General features: G+C 37.9%; 1 protein-coding gene across 1 annotated transcript in view; it reads right to left on the bottom strand.

Annotated features, from left to right (window-relative positions):
- Positions 1-13,771, bottom strand: part of slco1c1 (solute carrier organic anion transporter family, member 1C1) — a 60,277-nt gene that overhangs the window by 27,148 nt on the left and 19,358 nt on the right. Inside the window, exons 4-6 of the mRNA XM_036577028.1 lie at positions 11,947-12,079; positions 374-492; positions 98-244 (exon numbers count right to left, since the gene is read on the bottom strand). Of these exons, the coding sequence (XP_036432921.1) occupies positions 98-244; positions 374-492; positions 11,947-12,079 (399 nt within the window). The remainder of the gene's footprint in view (positions 1-97; positions 245-373; positions 493-11,946; positions 12,080-13,771) is intronic.

Here is a 13,771-nt window from a genome sequence, read left to right as displayed (position 1 = left end):
CACAAATCGGTCCATTGAGAAGTTAACAAATGCACTGTATCTGTCACAATAAACCAGTTCACTTCAAACCTACACAAGAAAGGTGAAGATTTAATACCAATATAGAAGGCTGCATTGTCCTCCAGAGCATGATCGTCAATGTATGAGATCCCCAAAGGCTGTATCGGGGTCTCACCGACCCCACGCAAGATGTTCCCCAGTAACACATAGATCCACATGGACAACTTGGACTCATTCTCGCAGCCTGGTGTAGCAGAGGGGTGGAAGTACAATTATAAACATAGTACATTTTCCTGACCTGAAATTAATATTCTTAAAATTAATTAATAACATTCTTCTATTTCAGCTTACTGAAGGACTGAGTGAACTGTACCTGTGTTTGGCACTGTAGAGTTCTGGTCGCCCACTAGCACATTAGGTGAACTTGCTAGACATGGAGTGAGGTTATTTGTTGAGTTCGCTGACAATCTAACTGATGTTTCAAACTCGTATCTGAGTATAAAACATCAGTATTTAGTGGTAAAGAAGAAAAGACATCCAAAACAATCAAATTCATTCAAACAGAAAACACACATTAGGGGCCATAGGCTGGATTCATGAAAGTGTCTTTTTTCTTTTTCTTAAGAAAATCATAAGGAAATAATTAAGATTATCTTATGAGTCTTATGAATCTTATGAATTTTTGAGAACTTATTAGTTGTTGTTTTTTTTTTTTGAGAATTGCACTTAAGAACATTCTTATAAACTTCTTAGTGTTTGTCTTAAGAACCTTTGCAAGTTTTTTCTTAAGAAAGCTTTTGTGAAAAATGTGTGGTACATCAGTTCTATCATCAAGTCCTACTTAGTGACTACCATAGCAGTGATTAGTATGCTGGCCTGGAAGTAAAAGCCAGTCAAAATTGACACATTAATAAGATAACACAAACCCAATTAAAATAAATAAATAAATAAAAAACAAAAAGCACTAATTTGTCTTTTACAGGTGTTTCACTGAAAACAGCACCAGGAAATTCTATTTAATATTTTACCTTATCAATTTTATTTATTTTTATAAATATATGCTAATTTCAAATTTGATTACCAGCAACACACAAAAAATGTATGACTGGGAAGTTTGTGGAATGATCAAAAACACCTGTTTTGGAACTTTCCACAGGTAAACAGTAGAATAGGCAACAGGTGGTGATGTAATCTTAACTGGGTATCAAAGGAGCATTCATGAAAGGCTCAGTTGTCATTTTGTGAAAAACTGTATGAGTGAGTAGACCACCAGTCTAAGAACAACGTTTCTCAATGTGCAATTGAAGGATTTCACCATCTGCAGTCCATAATGTTATAAAAAGATTCAGAGAATGCAGAGAAATGTCTGTGTATAAAGGACAAAGTTAAAAACCAATGCTGAATGCTTTTGACCTTTGATGCCTCAGATGTAATGAATAGAACCACATGGGCTCCAGAGTGCTTCAGAAAACCCTTGTCAGTAAACACAGTTCACAGGTCTACAAATGCAAGTTAAGACTCTACTATGCAAAGCAGAAGCCATTTATCAACAACATCCAAAAACACAGCCAACTTTTCTGGGCTCAAGCTCATCTCAGATGGACTAACGCAAAGTGGAAAGGGTGCTCTGGTCTAACGAGTCCAGTTTTCTAATTGTTTATAGAAATAATGGACGTTGTGCTGTCTGGGCCAAAAAGGACCATCTCAAATTTTACCAATACAATGTTCAAAAGTCAGGGTTGATCATAGTATGGTGATTTGTTAGTGCCAGTGGCATGGGTGACATTTGTAAAGGCACCATTAATGCTGAGGGGTACATACTCATTTTGGAACAACATATGCTAGACAAAGTCTTTGTCAGGGACACACTAAATATCTTGAAACATTAAATATCTTGTCTTTGTACTGTTTTCAATTGAATACAGTTTAAAGATCATTTGCAAATCACTGCTGTCTGTTTTAATTACATTTTTCCTACTGTCCCAACCTGTTTAGAATTAGGTTTATAATTACCTATGCTCAGGTCTGTCTGGGGGAAAAATGGATGTTATGTCAGAGAAAACCAAAAATCTCAGAATCAGGACTACAGATTCTAAGAAAAAAAAGTAGAAGAACAGAAGAAATTTTCTAATATGAACTCCAGGCATTTACACTGGGGACCACTGGTGAAAATGCTTCTATATTGCATTCCTTTTTAATATGATAGAACATTTTTCATCACAAATGTTAGTTTGAGTGAAAAGTAGAATCTTTGAATGTTTACATGGATTTCAGAATTTCTTAGTATTTTAGCATGGACTTCAGAACTTTGTGCAAAAGCATCTGATCAGTAGATCAATTCCACCTGAGAGTCTTTTGAATGTGTGTTTCAATGGAAGGAATAAATTAAAAAAACATCTGACGTTTTTGTATAAAGGCCTAAACACGGCCAATTTCACAAATCTGCTTCAATTTGAGCAGAAACAGATTTTCAAACATTTTTTTTTTTCATTTTTCATTTTGTCATCATTTTTCTTTGTTTTATTTTTTAAAAGATTCTATTTTTTGTTGTTTCTTTCCAAGTTTAAATAAAAAAATATCAGCATGATCTACGACTTTTGGACTCCACAGTATATCAAATAAAAAAAAATCTTAATGTTAAAAGAAACAGGCCACAGCTCTTTCCAATGGCTTTTCTCTTGGCACTTAACATAAAGGTGTTCTCAAAATTGATGAACTAACACTTCTCAAAGACCAGAAGATTGACATATAAGAAACACTACTCTGGAATTGCTCTTTAAGCTTTTTAGGGAGGCATGTCATTAAAAACAAGCATATTGTTTGGACTAACTAACATGTGCTTTAATATTGCACCCTTATCCATTTTCAAGGTTGAGAATACTTGCTGGTATAAACAATCTCTCAGCAAAGAGTCATTTTGAGTCATTTTAATTAACATAAAAAAGTCTGTTTAGCCCATATTTGAACTCTAATCAATTTTGCATATTAGAGTATATCCTTTTATTTTTACACAGCAAAAGCTGGTATCTTGGCAAGTAAACTTATCTTAAAGCTAGCTGATACATCTACTATATGCTAAAGTTTGAACATCCCCAACCCCCAAGAAGAATTATGTTTTGTCGATTTTCTAAGTGAAAATAAATTAACACGTCCTCTGCAGAGAACACACCTAAATATGGCATTTTCATCACATTTATTGAGCACAATTTCTATTTCAAAATTTTAACATATTTTCGAAAAAAACAAGACAAAACTAAAAATAAAACACAATATGTGAATGTGCTACAACTATTGCATTTCAATTGCGTTCTCTGTAAAGGATGTGGTAACTTATCTTCTCTTAGAAAATACACAACAAAAGAGACATGAAAGTTGATCAGGGGCGTCCAGACTTTTGCATATAACAATATTTTCTTGAGACAAGCAAAATCATCTGTCAATATAGTGAGGTAATGTCACTTAATAAAATCACTTTTAAAAAGTAAACAATGCCTATACATAAGTCAAATAATCTGATATCAAGCAATCTCAAAATGAGAAATATAGATATATCGACTAGATTTAACATCATTTTACTTGCCAATATACTCTTTTTGTAGTGTACTAAGTCGGATATTTAAATTACATACATCCTGACCAACGAACAACATTCTAACATCAGTTTTTAACATGCTCAAATTAAAAAGCATGAACTTCCAAACAGTGCCTTTAACAGGAATAAAGAATAGTAAAAGCAGATTTAGCTGTCTGAACCACTGACATGCTCATTGTGCTCAATTTATATGTTCCCCGGGACTAACAAACAAATAATAAAATGTTGATGGAGTGAGATTACTGTCTTTAATGTGAGAGCGCAAAGACAAGGTTAAATCGAGCAAGTCAGAAAAACGAGCGCGCAGAATCAAGAAAACCGAGCGCAAACAGCGACACCGAGAGCACAGAAACAAGAACTGCGCGCTTCAGACGCAGCACACCGGGGGTTTAGTGTGCTCGCTAATCGCAGCTCCGCGCTCGTTTTGTACGGAGCCCCGTAGGGGTCAAAATTGTGAGGAGGAAAATCTGTCCCCGCAGTTTAGTAATGCGTACTCTCAGTTTATAAACTGTGACCACGGATTTGTAAACTGTACTCTCGGTTAGCAAAACTGTACCGACGGATTTGTAAACTGTACTGTACTGAAATGACGCTCATGCACGTGATTTCAACGTCGATTGTTTACTGGGCTATAAATATCCAGAAATTCTTGCATAGTCAGGGTTTAATGTTATTCCTTTTAAAATGCAATGTGCTCTTCGGGCTGAAACGCCATTCAGGCGTCGCTGGCCTGGAGTATTTTTGCCTCGTTTTAAACAAATGCATTCACATAATACATTTCTACAAAACACTCCAGTTAAGCAGTAAGGTTAAACTGTAATTTAATGAAATGTTAAAGCCGTTGAAAACGGTGTATGTGAAAGCTACAGCACAATAACCTACCACCACGGTAAAGTTAGTTTAATTTTCGATATTCGTCTTTTCGGCGCTAATAACATTTGATCGGACTACGGTAGTCAGTAAAGACTTACATATTCATGACAGAACGACCACAGAGAGCGATGCACACCTGTTCTTTTGCGGTTTGGGTGACATTTAATGTACCGCTCTTTTTGTGTTAATACCGAAAAAGTGAGACGAGATTTCCAATCGGAATAAAATGCATGAGTTTCTAGACCAAACCTACATCACACGCATTTGTTTTCCTCCAAATCGTTTCAGTGCTTTTAAAAACAGATTTTATTGTTTCCTTTAACAGCAGATTCTGATACTTATTCTACTGTAATACCTGTAAAAAGTGATGTTACCTGTATACTGACATACAGTTAGCTTGATGAAGACATTCAGTCTTTAAGGCTGTCTTATTTAATTTAAGTAGAATTCAAGTTTATAAATACACCAAACGCTCAGTTTGTCAAGTTAGAGGCGGTCTTCAAATAGACAGCTGGGGGATATAATAGCACACCTGCAGTTCTTTTGGAATGAATAACACTATAATATAATATTTTTAATTCTTTTAAACTTTTATATTCAAAAAACAATATGGATGTAATCAAATACCTAATTTACATCTTGCCATTTCAATTGCAGTTCAACCACATTAAATACAATGCTAAAATCCACTACAAACGGTGCAGATAATTGGGAATTATGACAAACATCTCTATTTTAAATGTAATACTTTACATTGTTTTTCCTTTTTGAATTTCAGTAGGGGCAGCACGGTGGCGCTGTTGCCTCACAGCGAGAATGGCCTGGGTTCGATTCCCGGCTAGGCGACCAGGGTCATTTCTGTGTGGAGTTTGCATGTTCTCCCCGTGTCTGCGTGGGTTTCCTCCCACAGTCCAAAAACATGCCGTTAAGCTAATTGGACATGATAAATTGCCCCTAGGTGTGATTGTGTATGTCTGTCTGTCTGCCCTGCGATGGACTGCAATGACAGCTGGGATAGGCTCCAGCACCCCACCGTGACCCAGAAGGATAAGCAGTTTAGATGTATGTATGTATGTATGTATGAATTTCAATAGCATTTTAGCTGCATTACATTTAACAGTGAAATAAACAGTGTTTGGTGCAGACAGATGTTAGTGATGGTACACAAACTTTGGATTTTACCTTTGGATCTAATACAGCTGATTTAGTGTTGTAAGTAATGCAGCTAAAATCCTTTTGAAATTCAAGATGGAAAAAATGTGAAGTAGTTATTGAGTATAAAGTAGTTATTACTACATTCGAAATCCAGAGGTTGTGCATCATTGCTGCAACTTAGCTACAACATTTACTAACAATTTTAGTGTTCCATACACTGCAGCTGAAATACTATTGAACAACAAAATATATGAAAATGAATATAAAGTAGTTTTTGCATTACATCCAAAATCCAAAGAGTGTACATCATTGCGGACACCTAACTGTACTGTGCACGTTTGTTTTTAGGGCTGTAAGTAATGTGGTTGAAATGCTATTGAAATTGAAAATACCTAAACATTAATATAAAGTAGTTATTGCATTATATCCAAAATTCAAAGCATGTGCATTATTGCTGACACTTCACTGCACCAAACACAGTTGTTTTCACTGCTGTATGTAAGGTAGCTGAAATATTATTGAAATTCAAAATAAATAAAAATTATATAAATTATATATTGCATTATATCCAAGATCCAAAGGGTGTGCATCATTGGTGACACTTCACTGCACCATACACATTTCTTTTTAGTGTTGTATGTAAGATGGCTGAAATATTACTTAAGTTCCAAATAAATAAAAATTAATATAAAGTAGTTATTGCATTACATCCAAAATCCAAAGGTTGTGTTGATTGCTGACGCTTCACTGCACCATACACAGTTATTTTTAGAGTTGTATGTAAGATGGTTGCAATATTATTGAAGTTCAAAATAAATATAAATTAATATACAGTAGGTATTGCATTGCATCCAATAATATTTCAATAATATTTCAGCTACCTTACATACAACAGTAAAAATAACGGTGTATGGTGCAGTGAAGTGTCAGCAAAACTGCACACCCTTTGAATTTTGGATATAATGCAATAACTACTTTATATTAATGTTTATGTATTTTGAATTTCAATAGCATTTCAACCACATTACTTACAGCCCTAAAAACAAACGTGCACAGTACAGTTAGGTGTCAGCAATGATGTACACGCTTTGGATTTTGGATGTAATGCAAAAACTACTTTATATTCATTTTTATATATTTTGTTGTTCAATAGTATTTCAGCTGCAGTGTATGGAACACTAACATTGTTAGTAAATGTTGTAGCTAAGTTGCAGCAATGATGCACAACCTCTGGATTTCGAATGTAGTAATAACTACTTTATACTCAATAACTATCTCAAATTTTTTCCATCTTGAATTTCAAAAGGATTTTAGCTGCATTACTTACAACACTAAATCAGCTGTATTAGATCCAAAGGTAAAATCCAAAGTTTGTGCACCATCACTAACACCTGTCTGCACCAAACACTGTTTATTTCACTGTTAAATGTAATGCAGCTAAAATGCTATTGAAATTCAAAAAGGAAAATAATGTAAAGTATTACATTTAAAATAGAGATGTTTGTCATAACAGTAGCTGCACCGTTTGTAGTGGATTTTAGCATTGTATTTAATGTGGTTGAACCGCAATTGAAATGACAAGATGTAAATTAGGTATTTGATTACATCCATATTAATTTTTGAATGTAAAAGTTCAAACGTGTGATGATGACTACGACCGAGTCACCATCACCAACAAGTTCTCCGAGGCCACACCTCCTCACAGGAAAAGAGAACTGACAACGGACTTTGAGATGACGATGTATAAGGACGCAATTATCCATTTAAATGCCTCCGTGAAGAGAGTGTAATATCGGAGCGGGCGGCAAAAGCTTTCACTTTTAAAACACGTTAAATGACTAAACTCAAACATCTAACACAACGAACACAAAGAACACAAAGTACACAAAGAAACCTAAGGATGAAACATAAAATAGGACGATAAAGAAACCGTATACTTACCTTCAGACCCCCCGGGGGAAGAAATTCAAAAGGGCACGCGCGCGCTGAACACCGTCCTATGTGGGGGATAGAAACCACCCGTTTTCCGCCAGGGGGGAGCGGTTTGGTTTTCCGCAGCTCTCCATACGAACTGGTAAACGAGCAAGATTATCACCGCTGGGTGGTACATTCCGATCGCGTTTGGCGGGAAGAGGAATGCATTAAAGCGATAGATCTTAACTCAGAAAAAGGGGGGGGCTTGCTCGAAGCTAGGTGTGCTATTATATCTCCCAGCTGTCTATTTGAAGACCGTCTCTAACTTGACATACTGAGCGTTTGGTGTATTTATAAGCTTGAATTCTACTTAAATTAAATAAGACAGCCTTAAAGACTGAATGTCTTCATCAAGCTAACTGTATGTCAGTATACAGGTAACATCCCTTTTTACAGGTATTACAGTAGAATAAGTATGGGCATGTACATTTTTAGCTACCGGTTAATTAAATGTCCTTTTTTGTGGTGTGCAATTCTCACCATAGATCAAAGTAAACAACACAATTAATCAGATGTGTATAGACACAGTGCTTCTGGAGCTATTGACGGTTTTTGTCCTTGATCTTTTTTTTTTGGTCCGACGGAATCTGTTTTTAAAGGAAACAATAAAATCTGTTTTTAAAAGCACTGAAACGATTTGGAGGAAAACAATTGCGTGTGATGTAGGTTTGGTCTAGAAACGCGTGCATTTTATTCCGATTGGAAATCTCGTCTCACTTTTTCGGTATTAACACAAAAAGAGCGGTACGTTAAATGTCACCCAAACCGCAAAAGAACAGGTGTGCATCGCTCTCTGTGGTCATTCTGTCATGAATATGTAAGTCTTTACTGACTACCGTAGTCCGATCAAATGTTTTTAGCGCCGAAAAGACGAATATCGAAAATTAAACCGTGGTTAACCAACCTACTTTCTAGTAATGTCTGCTTTATGTCACGTTAACGTTACTTGCTTATATTTATCTTTTCATCATGAAAGGTCGACACAGTTGTGTCGTCCAGTTGCCTGCCCTCATTCACAAATGTCACAAAATTCTCCAGTTTCTCAAAATATCTCATAAATGTGGCCTGAACCGTAGCTGTGGGAGGTAGTGTGTGTGTTTTACACAATTTACAAATCCGTCGGTACAGTTTTGCTAACCGAGAGTACAGTTTACAAATCCGTGGGCACAGTTTATAAACTGAGAGTACGCATTACTAAACTGCGGGGACAGATTTTCCTCCTCACATTTTTTTTCTCGTTAGTGACCCCTATGGGGCTCCATAGATTTTAACTCGCGTTTCACTTTTTGCTCTGCTCGCTTCAAAATTACAGCAGGAAATACGTCAGCGGCCAAAGCTTGGTAGCTGATTACCTGAACTGTTGATTGCAAGCGTTCAGTCTGTGACTGCCTGAATTTGTTGCCAGTGTGTTTTTTCCAGTTTGAACCTTGAATTATCTCAATTATTCACATATTCAACAACTGTTTTTCAGTCTTGCCTTAGTTTATTGAAAAAATAATTAATTAAAAGTATGGACTAATTTATTTATTATATTATTAAGGGCGACAGCAAAAGCAGACAGCTCAGATGTGAGACAAGAAGCGTCTCAAAGGTGTGAAGTCAATTAATTAGCTGAATGTTTAATAATAAAAGTTTTATTTAAAAAAATAACACAAATTGTACAAAGATATCGTTCATATAACCTTTCTTCTCAGGCTTGATGGCATCTTGCAAAAAAGAATTGCTGACCAGCTGGACAAATATTTTCAATCTGCATCACAAGAGCTAACTTTCTCCAGCGTGGTCTTCAACAATGGCAGCGACAAAAGACAAAAGAAAAGCACCCCACAATGCTCCATGCATGTGTGTTATATGTGAGTAAAGCCAGTGTAGATACAGGAGCATTGAAGGAATTTTTAACTGGCAATTTTTAATGATTCATTATTGTTTATTTGGATATTAATTATTTTACATACTTTTTATCTCATCAGTAATCACTTTCAAGTACTTTCAATAGGTTGAGAGAATTTTATTCAGTCATTTTATGGTGTGCTTTCCATATTCTGAGAGGGGTTGCATGAGTAGTGCTGTTCAAATGTAATACACCTAATTTCTCGGCAGATGTGATGTCAAGAATTAAAACACATTTCTTTAACCAAAGAATTAAAACACATTTCTCTGACCAAAAAGGGAAGAATCCCATCTACTCAGTAACTGCCCTTGACCAGAGGTACTTCAGCTATTGATTTATAATTATTACTTGTAAATATATTGTTATAAATTCTTTGGCCAACTTAATTGTTGTGTGCATATTCTTAGGACTTTTGGGAAAATTTCTGCTTCAGCAGTTACGCAGTTATATAGCTAAACACTCTCTCTCTCTCTCTCTCTCTCTCTCTCTCTCTCTCTATATATATATATATATATATATATATAGTCCATCGCAGGGCATATATATATATATATAGATAGATAGATAGATAGATAGATAGTAGGGGTGCGGGAAAAAATCGATTCTTAGATGCATCGCGATGCGAACGTGAACGATTCTGAATCGATTCACAAATGTCAAAAATCGATTTTCTAAATATTTAATTTATAACGTAATGTTGACGGAATGTAAAAGGCGGAACTTGGAAGTGGGGAAGTGCAGCACCTGGACAGTCTGTGACGGCACACAACAAAAACACAACTGGATGAGTGAGAAATCCGACCGGCTCCCTCTGCATTAAAGCCAGGTTAGGTCAGGAGTCAAAACCCAAATGATAAGAAGAGCCATTTTGTCCTTTCAACAAAAATCAAACCACCTTGGGAGCCACAACATTTAATGTCCAGTATGTGCTGATGTCCTAGTATAGACTAAACAATATAAAGGAAAATGCAGATTTACTTTGCTGTGCTTTAAGCTTTAGCTATAGCCGCTTTTCTCTAATCTCCGCCAGAAAACTTTTCCTCAGAAGTAGATCAGTTAAATGTCTCTCAGCGTTCGACTGTTTTACGAGGCTGAAGTCGCTTCTTATTCTCCAGCTTCTTGTTCGAATTTACCCGTTCCACCTTAAATTCTAACTGAGGCGCCGAATGTAAATGCGGCACCGTTTAAGGTGGGACGGGAGAGTTCGAAAGAGAAGCGACTTCATCTTCGCCACTTTTTAGTGTCTGACAGTCTCTCATTGCAGATTTAACGTACCAGGAAACCAACTGCGCTGCTTATAAATGCGAATAACGCATCGCTGCTATGTGACCTGCAGTCTGCACGCCAATTCTCAGTCGTTGCGAAACAGGGCTTTCGCGCTATGTTGCACACGTCCCGTCTCAAAGATATTTTACTGACACAGCGACCCCCCCGTCTCTACAACGAGACCAAAACCCAAGTTATAAAATCACTAAAGAAAATGGTTAGAATAGCTGTAACGTGCTGCGTGGTCATCCATCACCACTGGATCTTATTTCACTGTAACTGCGCATTTTATCGCAGATGAGTAGCAGCAGCTTCTCATGCTCCAAACAAGAGCACTGAATGAGAGCCTTCCAGTTCACTTGCCACATCACTTCCATTTGTTTTATTAAAAAAGATATTGGAAGTAAACTCATTATGGATCATGACAAATACTTTGCTTTAAAAGTACCAAGTCACTTTAAAGAACAATAACACAGACTCACTTAGTCACTTTAAAATGTATATTGTCTCTATATTCTGTGTATATTTTGTGTATATTTAATATATTTCAGTTGGTTTTTCTTGTATTTTTATTTTTACTTCTTTACTTTCTGTAGAGTGATTATCTGAGCCTCACCACAAGCATTTCAATGCATAAATGTCCTGACATGTTGTGCAAGTGACAAATAAACTTGAAACTTGAACTCGAAACTTGAGCTCACACAGTGAGAAAATATAAATGCTATACAGAATGCAGATGCATCGAGATATAATTGCATCGCAGCCTCTGAATCGTAATCGAATCAAATCGTGAGGTGCCTAGAGATTCCCACCCCTAATAGATAGATAGATAGACAGATTATAACCGCGAATGCTTGCAATCGACAGTTCAGGTAATCAGCTAAGTCTTGGTCGCTGACATACTTCCTGCTGTAATTCTGAAGCGAGCAGAAATTTCAGAAGCGAGCTAAAAGTGAAACGCGAGCTGAAATCAGTGAAGCGAGCGCGGAGCTGCGATTAGCGAGCACACTAACCCCCCAGTGTGCTGCGTCTGAAGCGCGCAGTTCTTGTTTCTGTGCTCTTGGTGTCGCTGTTTGCGCTCGGTTTTCTTGATTCTGTGCGCTCGTTTTTCTGACTTGCTCGATTTAACCTTGTCTTTGCGCTCTCACATTAAAGACAGTAATCTCACTCCATAAATGTTCTCCTTTTAGCTTACCTGCCAGAAATAAAATGAGGGAGCGCGATTATGAACGTGCCCAGTGACATCAGCAAACATCCGACAGCAATGATCTTTGGTCGATGAAGCTTCGCACCAAAGTAACTGACAAAGGCGATAACCAGTAAGTTACCTAGCAGCCAAAACAGAAAGCAGAAAGAAAGGGAAGAAACATCATCTATACAGTGCGGAGGAACAGCTACAACTAGTGTTACTAGTGTTGTACTACTCGAGTCCCGTCATGGTCTCGAGACCATAACGAGCAGCCTCGTTCTCGACCTCATTTGGACTCGGTCTTGGGGTAAGATGTACTCGGAGGTTTACTAGGAGCTAAATTATCGTTGAGTATCAATGAAACCAGAATAAACAGAGCTTTCTCTGTGTGCTAAACTCGCTGCTCTTCTTGCTGCTTCGCTGAAAACGAGTAATAACAAAGACAACGTTCTATCGCCTGCTGTGCTTGTATGACATGGTAAGTAATCGTTTGTTTTTTGTTAGTAACGAAGGTGCCTTGTCTAAATATCCTACCATTGCGCATATTTATAGGTAGAGCTCTTCATAAAACTGTAGGATATTTTTACAGCCTAAATCACACAAAGCTGAAGCCAAACTTATAATTCGCCAGCTTCTTGTCCTTAAATGGTGCAGCAGTTACATTCTGGTGCTTCAGGCCACTGAGGCACTCAGGCACCATTTAAGGTAGAACTCCTTATCAGAAAATGTTACTAGCATCAAAAGAGTAAGTTATAGTTACTGAGAGTTTAAGTTTACTGTTCATATTACATTGTTTACAAATCTGTTGATAGAAGATCATTAATTGTACTTAATCTTTGGCTATTTTCTACTGTATTTGTAGCTATTTTCATTATTTTATGTGGCCATGTAATATTATTAACTTCTCCCTACAACAGTCATTGTTACTGTAATACATAACAGACAATGTAGTAATGTTTTAGACTATATATTTAATGTTATATTTTACAAAATATATAATATAATATATTATAATATAATATAATATCCCTTCCTGGATCGGGGCCTTGTCGTGGCAGAAGGGCTTGTGTGGTCTAGGGATCTTCAGAGCTAAGTCGTCGGGAGCAACATGCTCCTGGTAGGGTCTCCCAGGGCGAACAGGTCTGGAGTGAAGACCCAGACTAACTCGATCCAAAAACCCTCCATGAAAAACGGACACAGAAGATCGTGTACCCTGCCTGGGAGAGGGTCACCGGGACCTACCCCTGGAGCCAGGACTGGGGGTAGTGTCCCTTGGCGAGCGCCTGGTGGCCGGGCAGCCCACGTAACCCGGCCAGGCTCAGCCTGAAGAGGCAACGTGGGGGGGCCATGTGGGCCCACCACCCGCAAGGTCCAGCATGGGGGGGTGGTGCAGTGCCGTACAGGCAGTGGGAGATTGTAGGGGGGCCCTTGGTGGCCTAGGCCCCTGCGGCAGAAACTGTCTCTTGGTACGTGGAATGTAACCTCACTGGGGGGGAAGGAGCCGGAGCTTGTGCGGGAGGTTGAGAGGTACCAACTAGATATAGTTGGGCTCACCTCCACCCACTGTGTCGGCTCTGGAACCAAACTCCTGGATAGGGGTTGGTCCCTCTCCTACTCAGGGGTTACACAAGGTGAGAGGCGCCGGGCGGGTGTGGGGATACTCACGAGTCCCCGGCTGGCGGCAGTACAGTTAGAGTTTGTCCCGGTGGACAAGAGGGTCGCCTCAATGCGTATTAAAATCGCAGAGAGGAAAACTCTGACTGTTGTGTGTGCTTATGCACCAAACAACAGGTCGGAGTATTCGGCCTTCTTGGAGCAAGTGGGCGGGGTT

The sequence above is a fragment of the Colossoma macropomum genome, unplaced genomic scaffold (assembly GCF_904425465.1).
Source record: "Colossoma macropomum unplaced genomic scaffold, Colossoma_macropomum, whole genome shotgun sequence".
Lineage (NCBI taxonomy): Eukaryota > Metazoa > Chordata > Actinopteri > Characiformes > Serrasalmidae > Colossoma > Colossoma macropomum.
The sequence above is the reverse complement of the archived record's forward strand: the minus strand, read 5'-3'. Positions and strand labels throughout refer to the sequence as shown.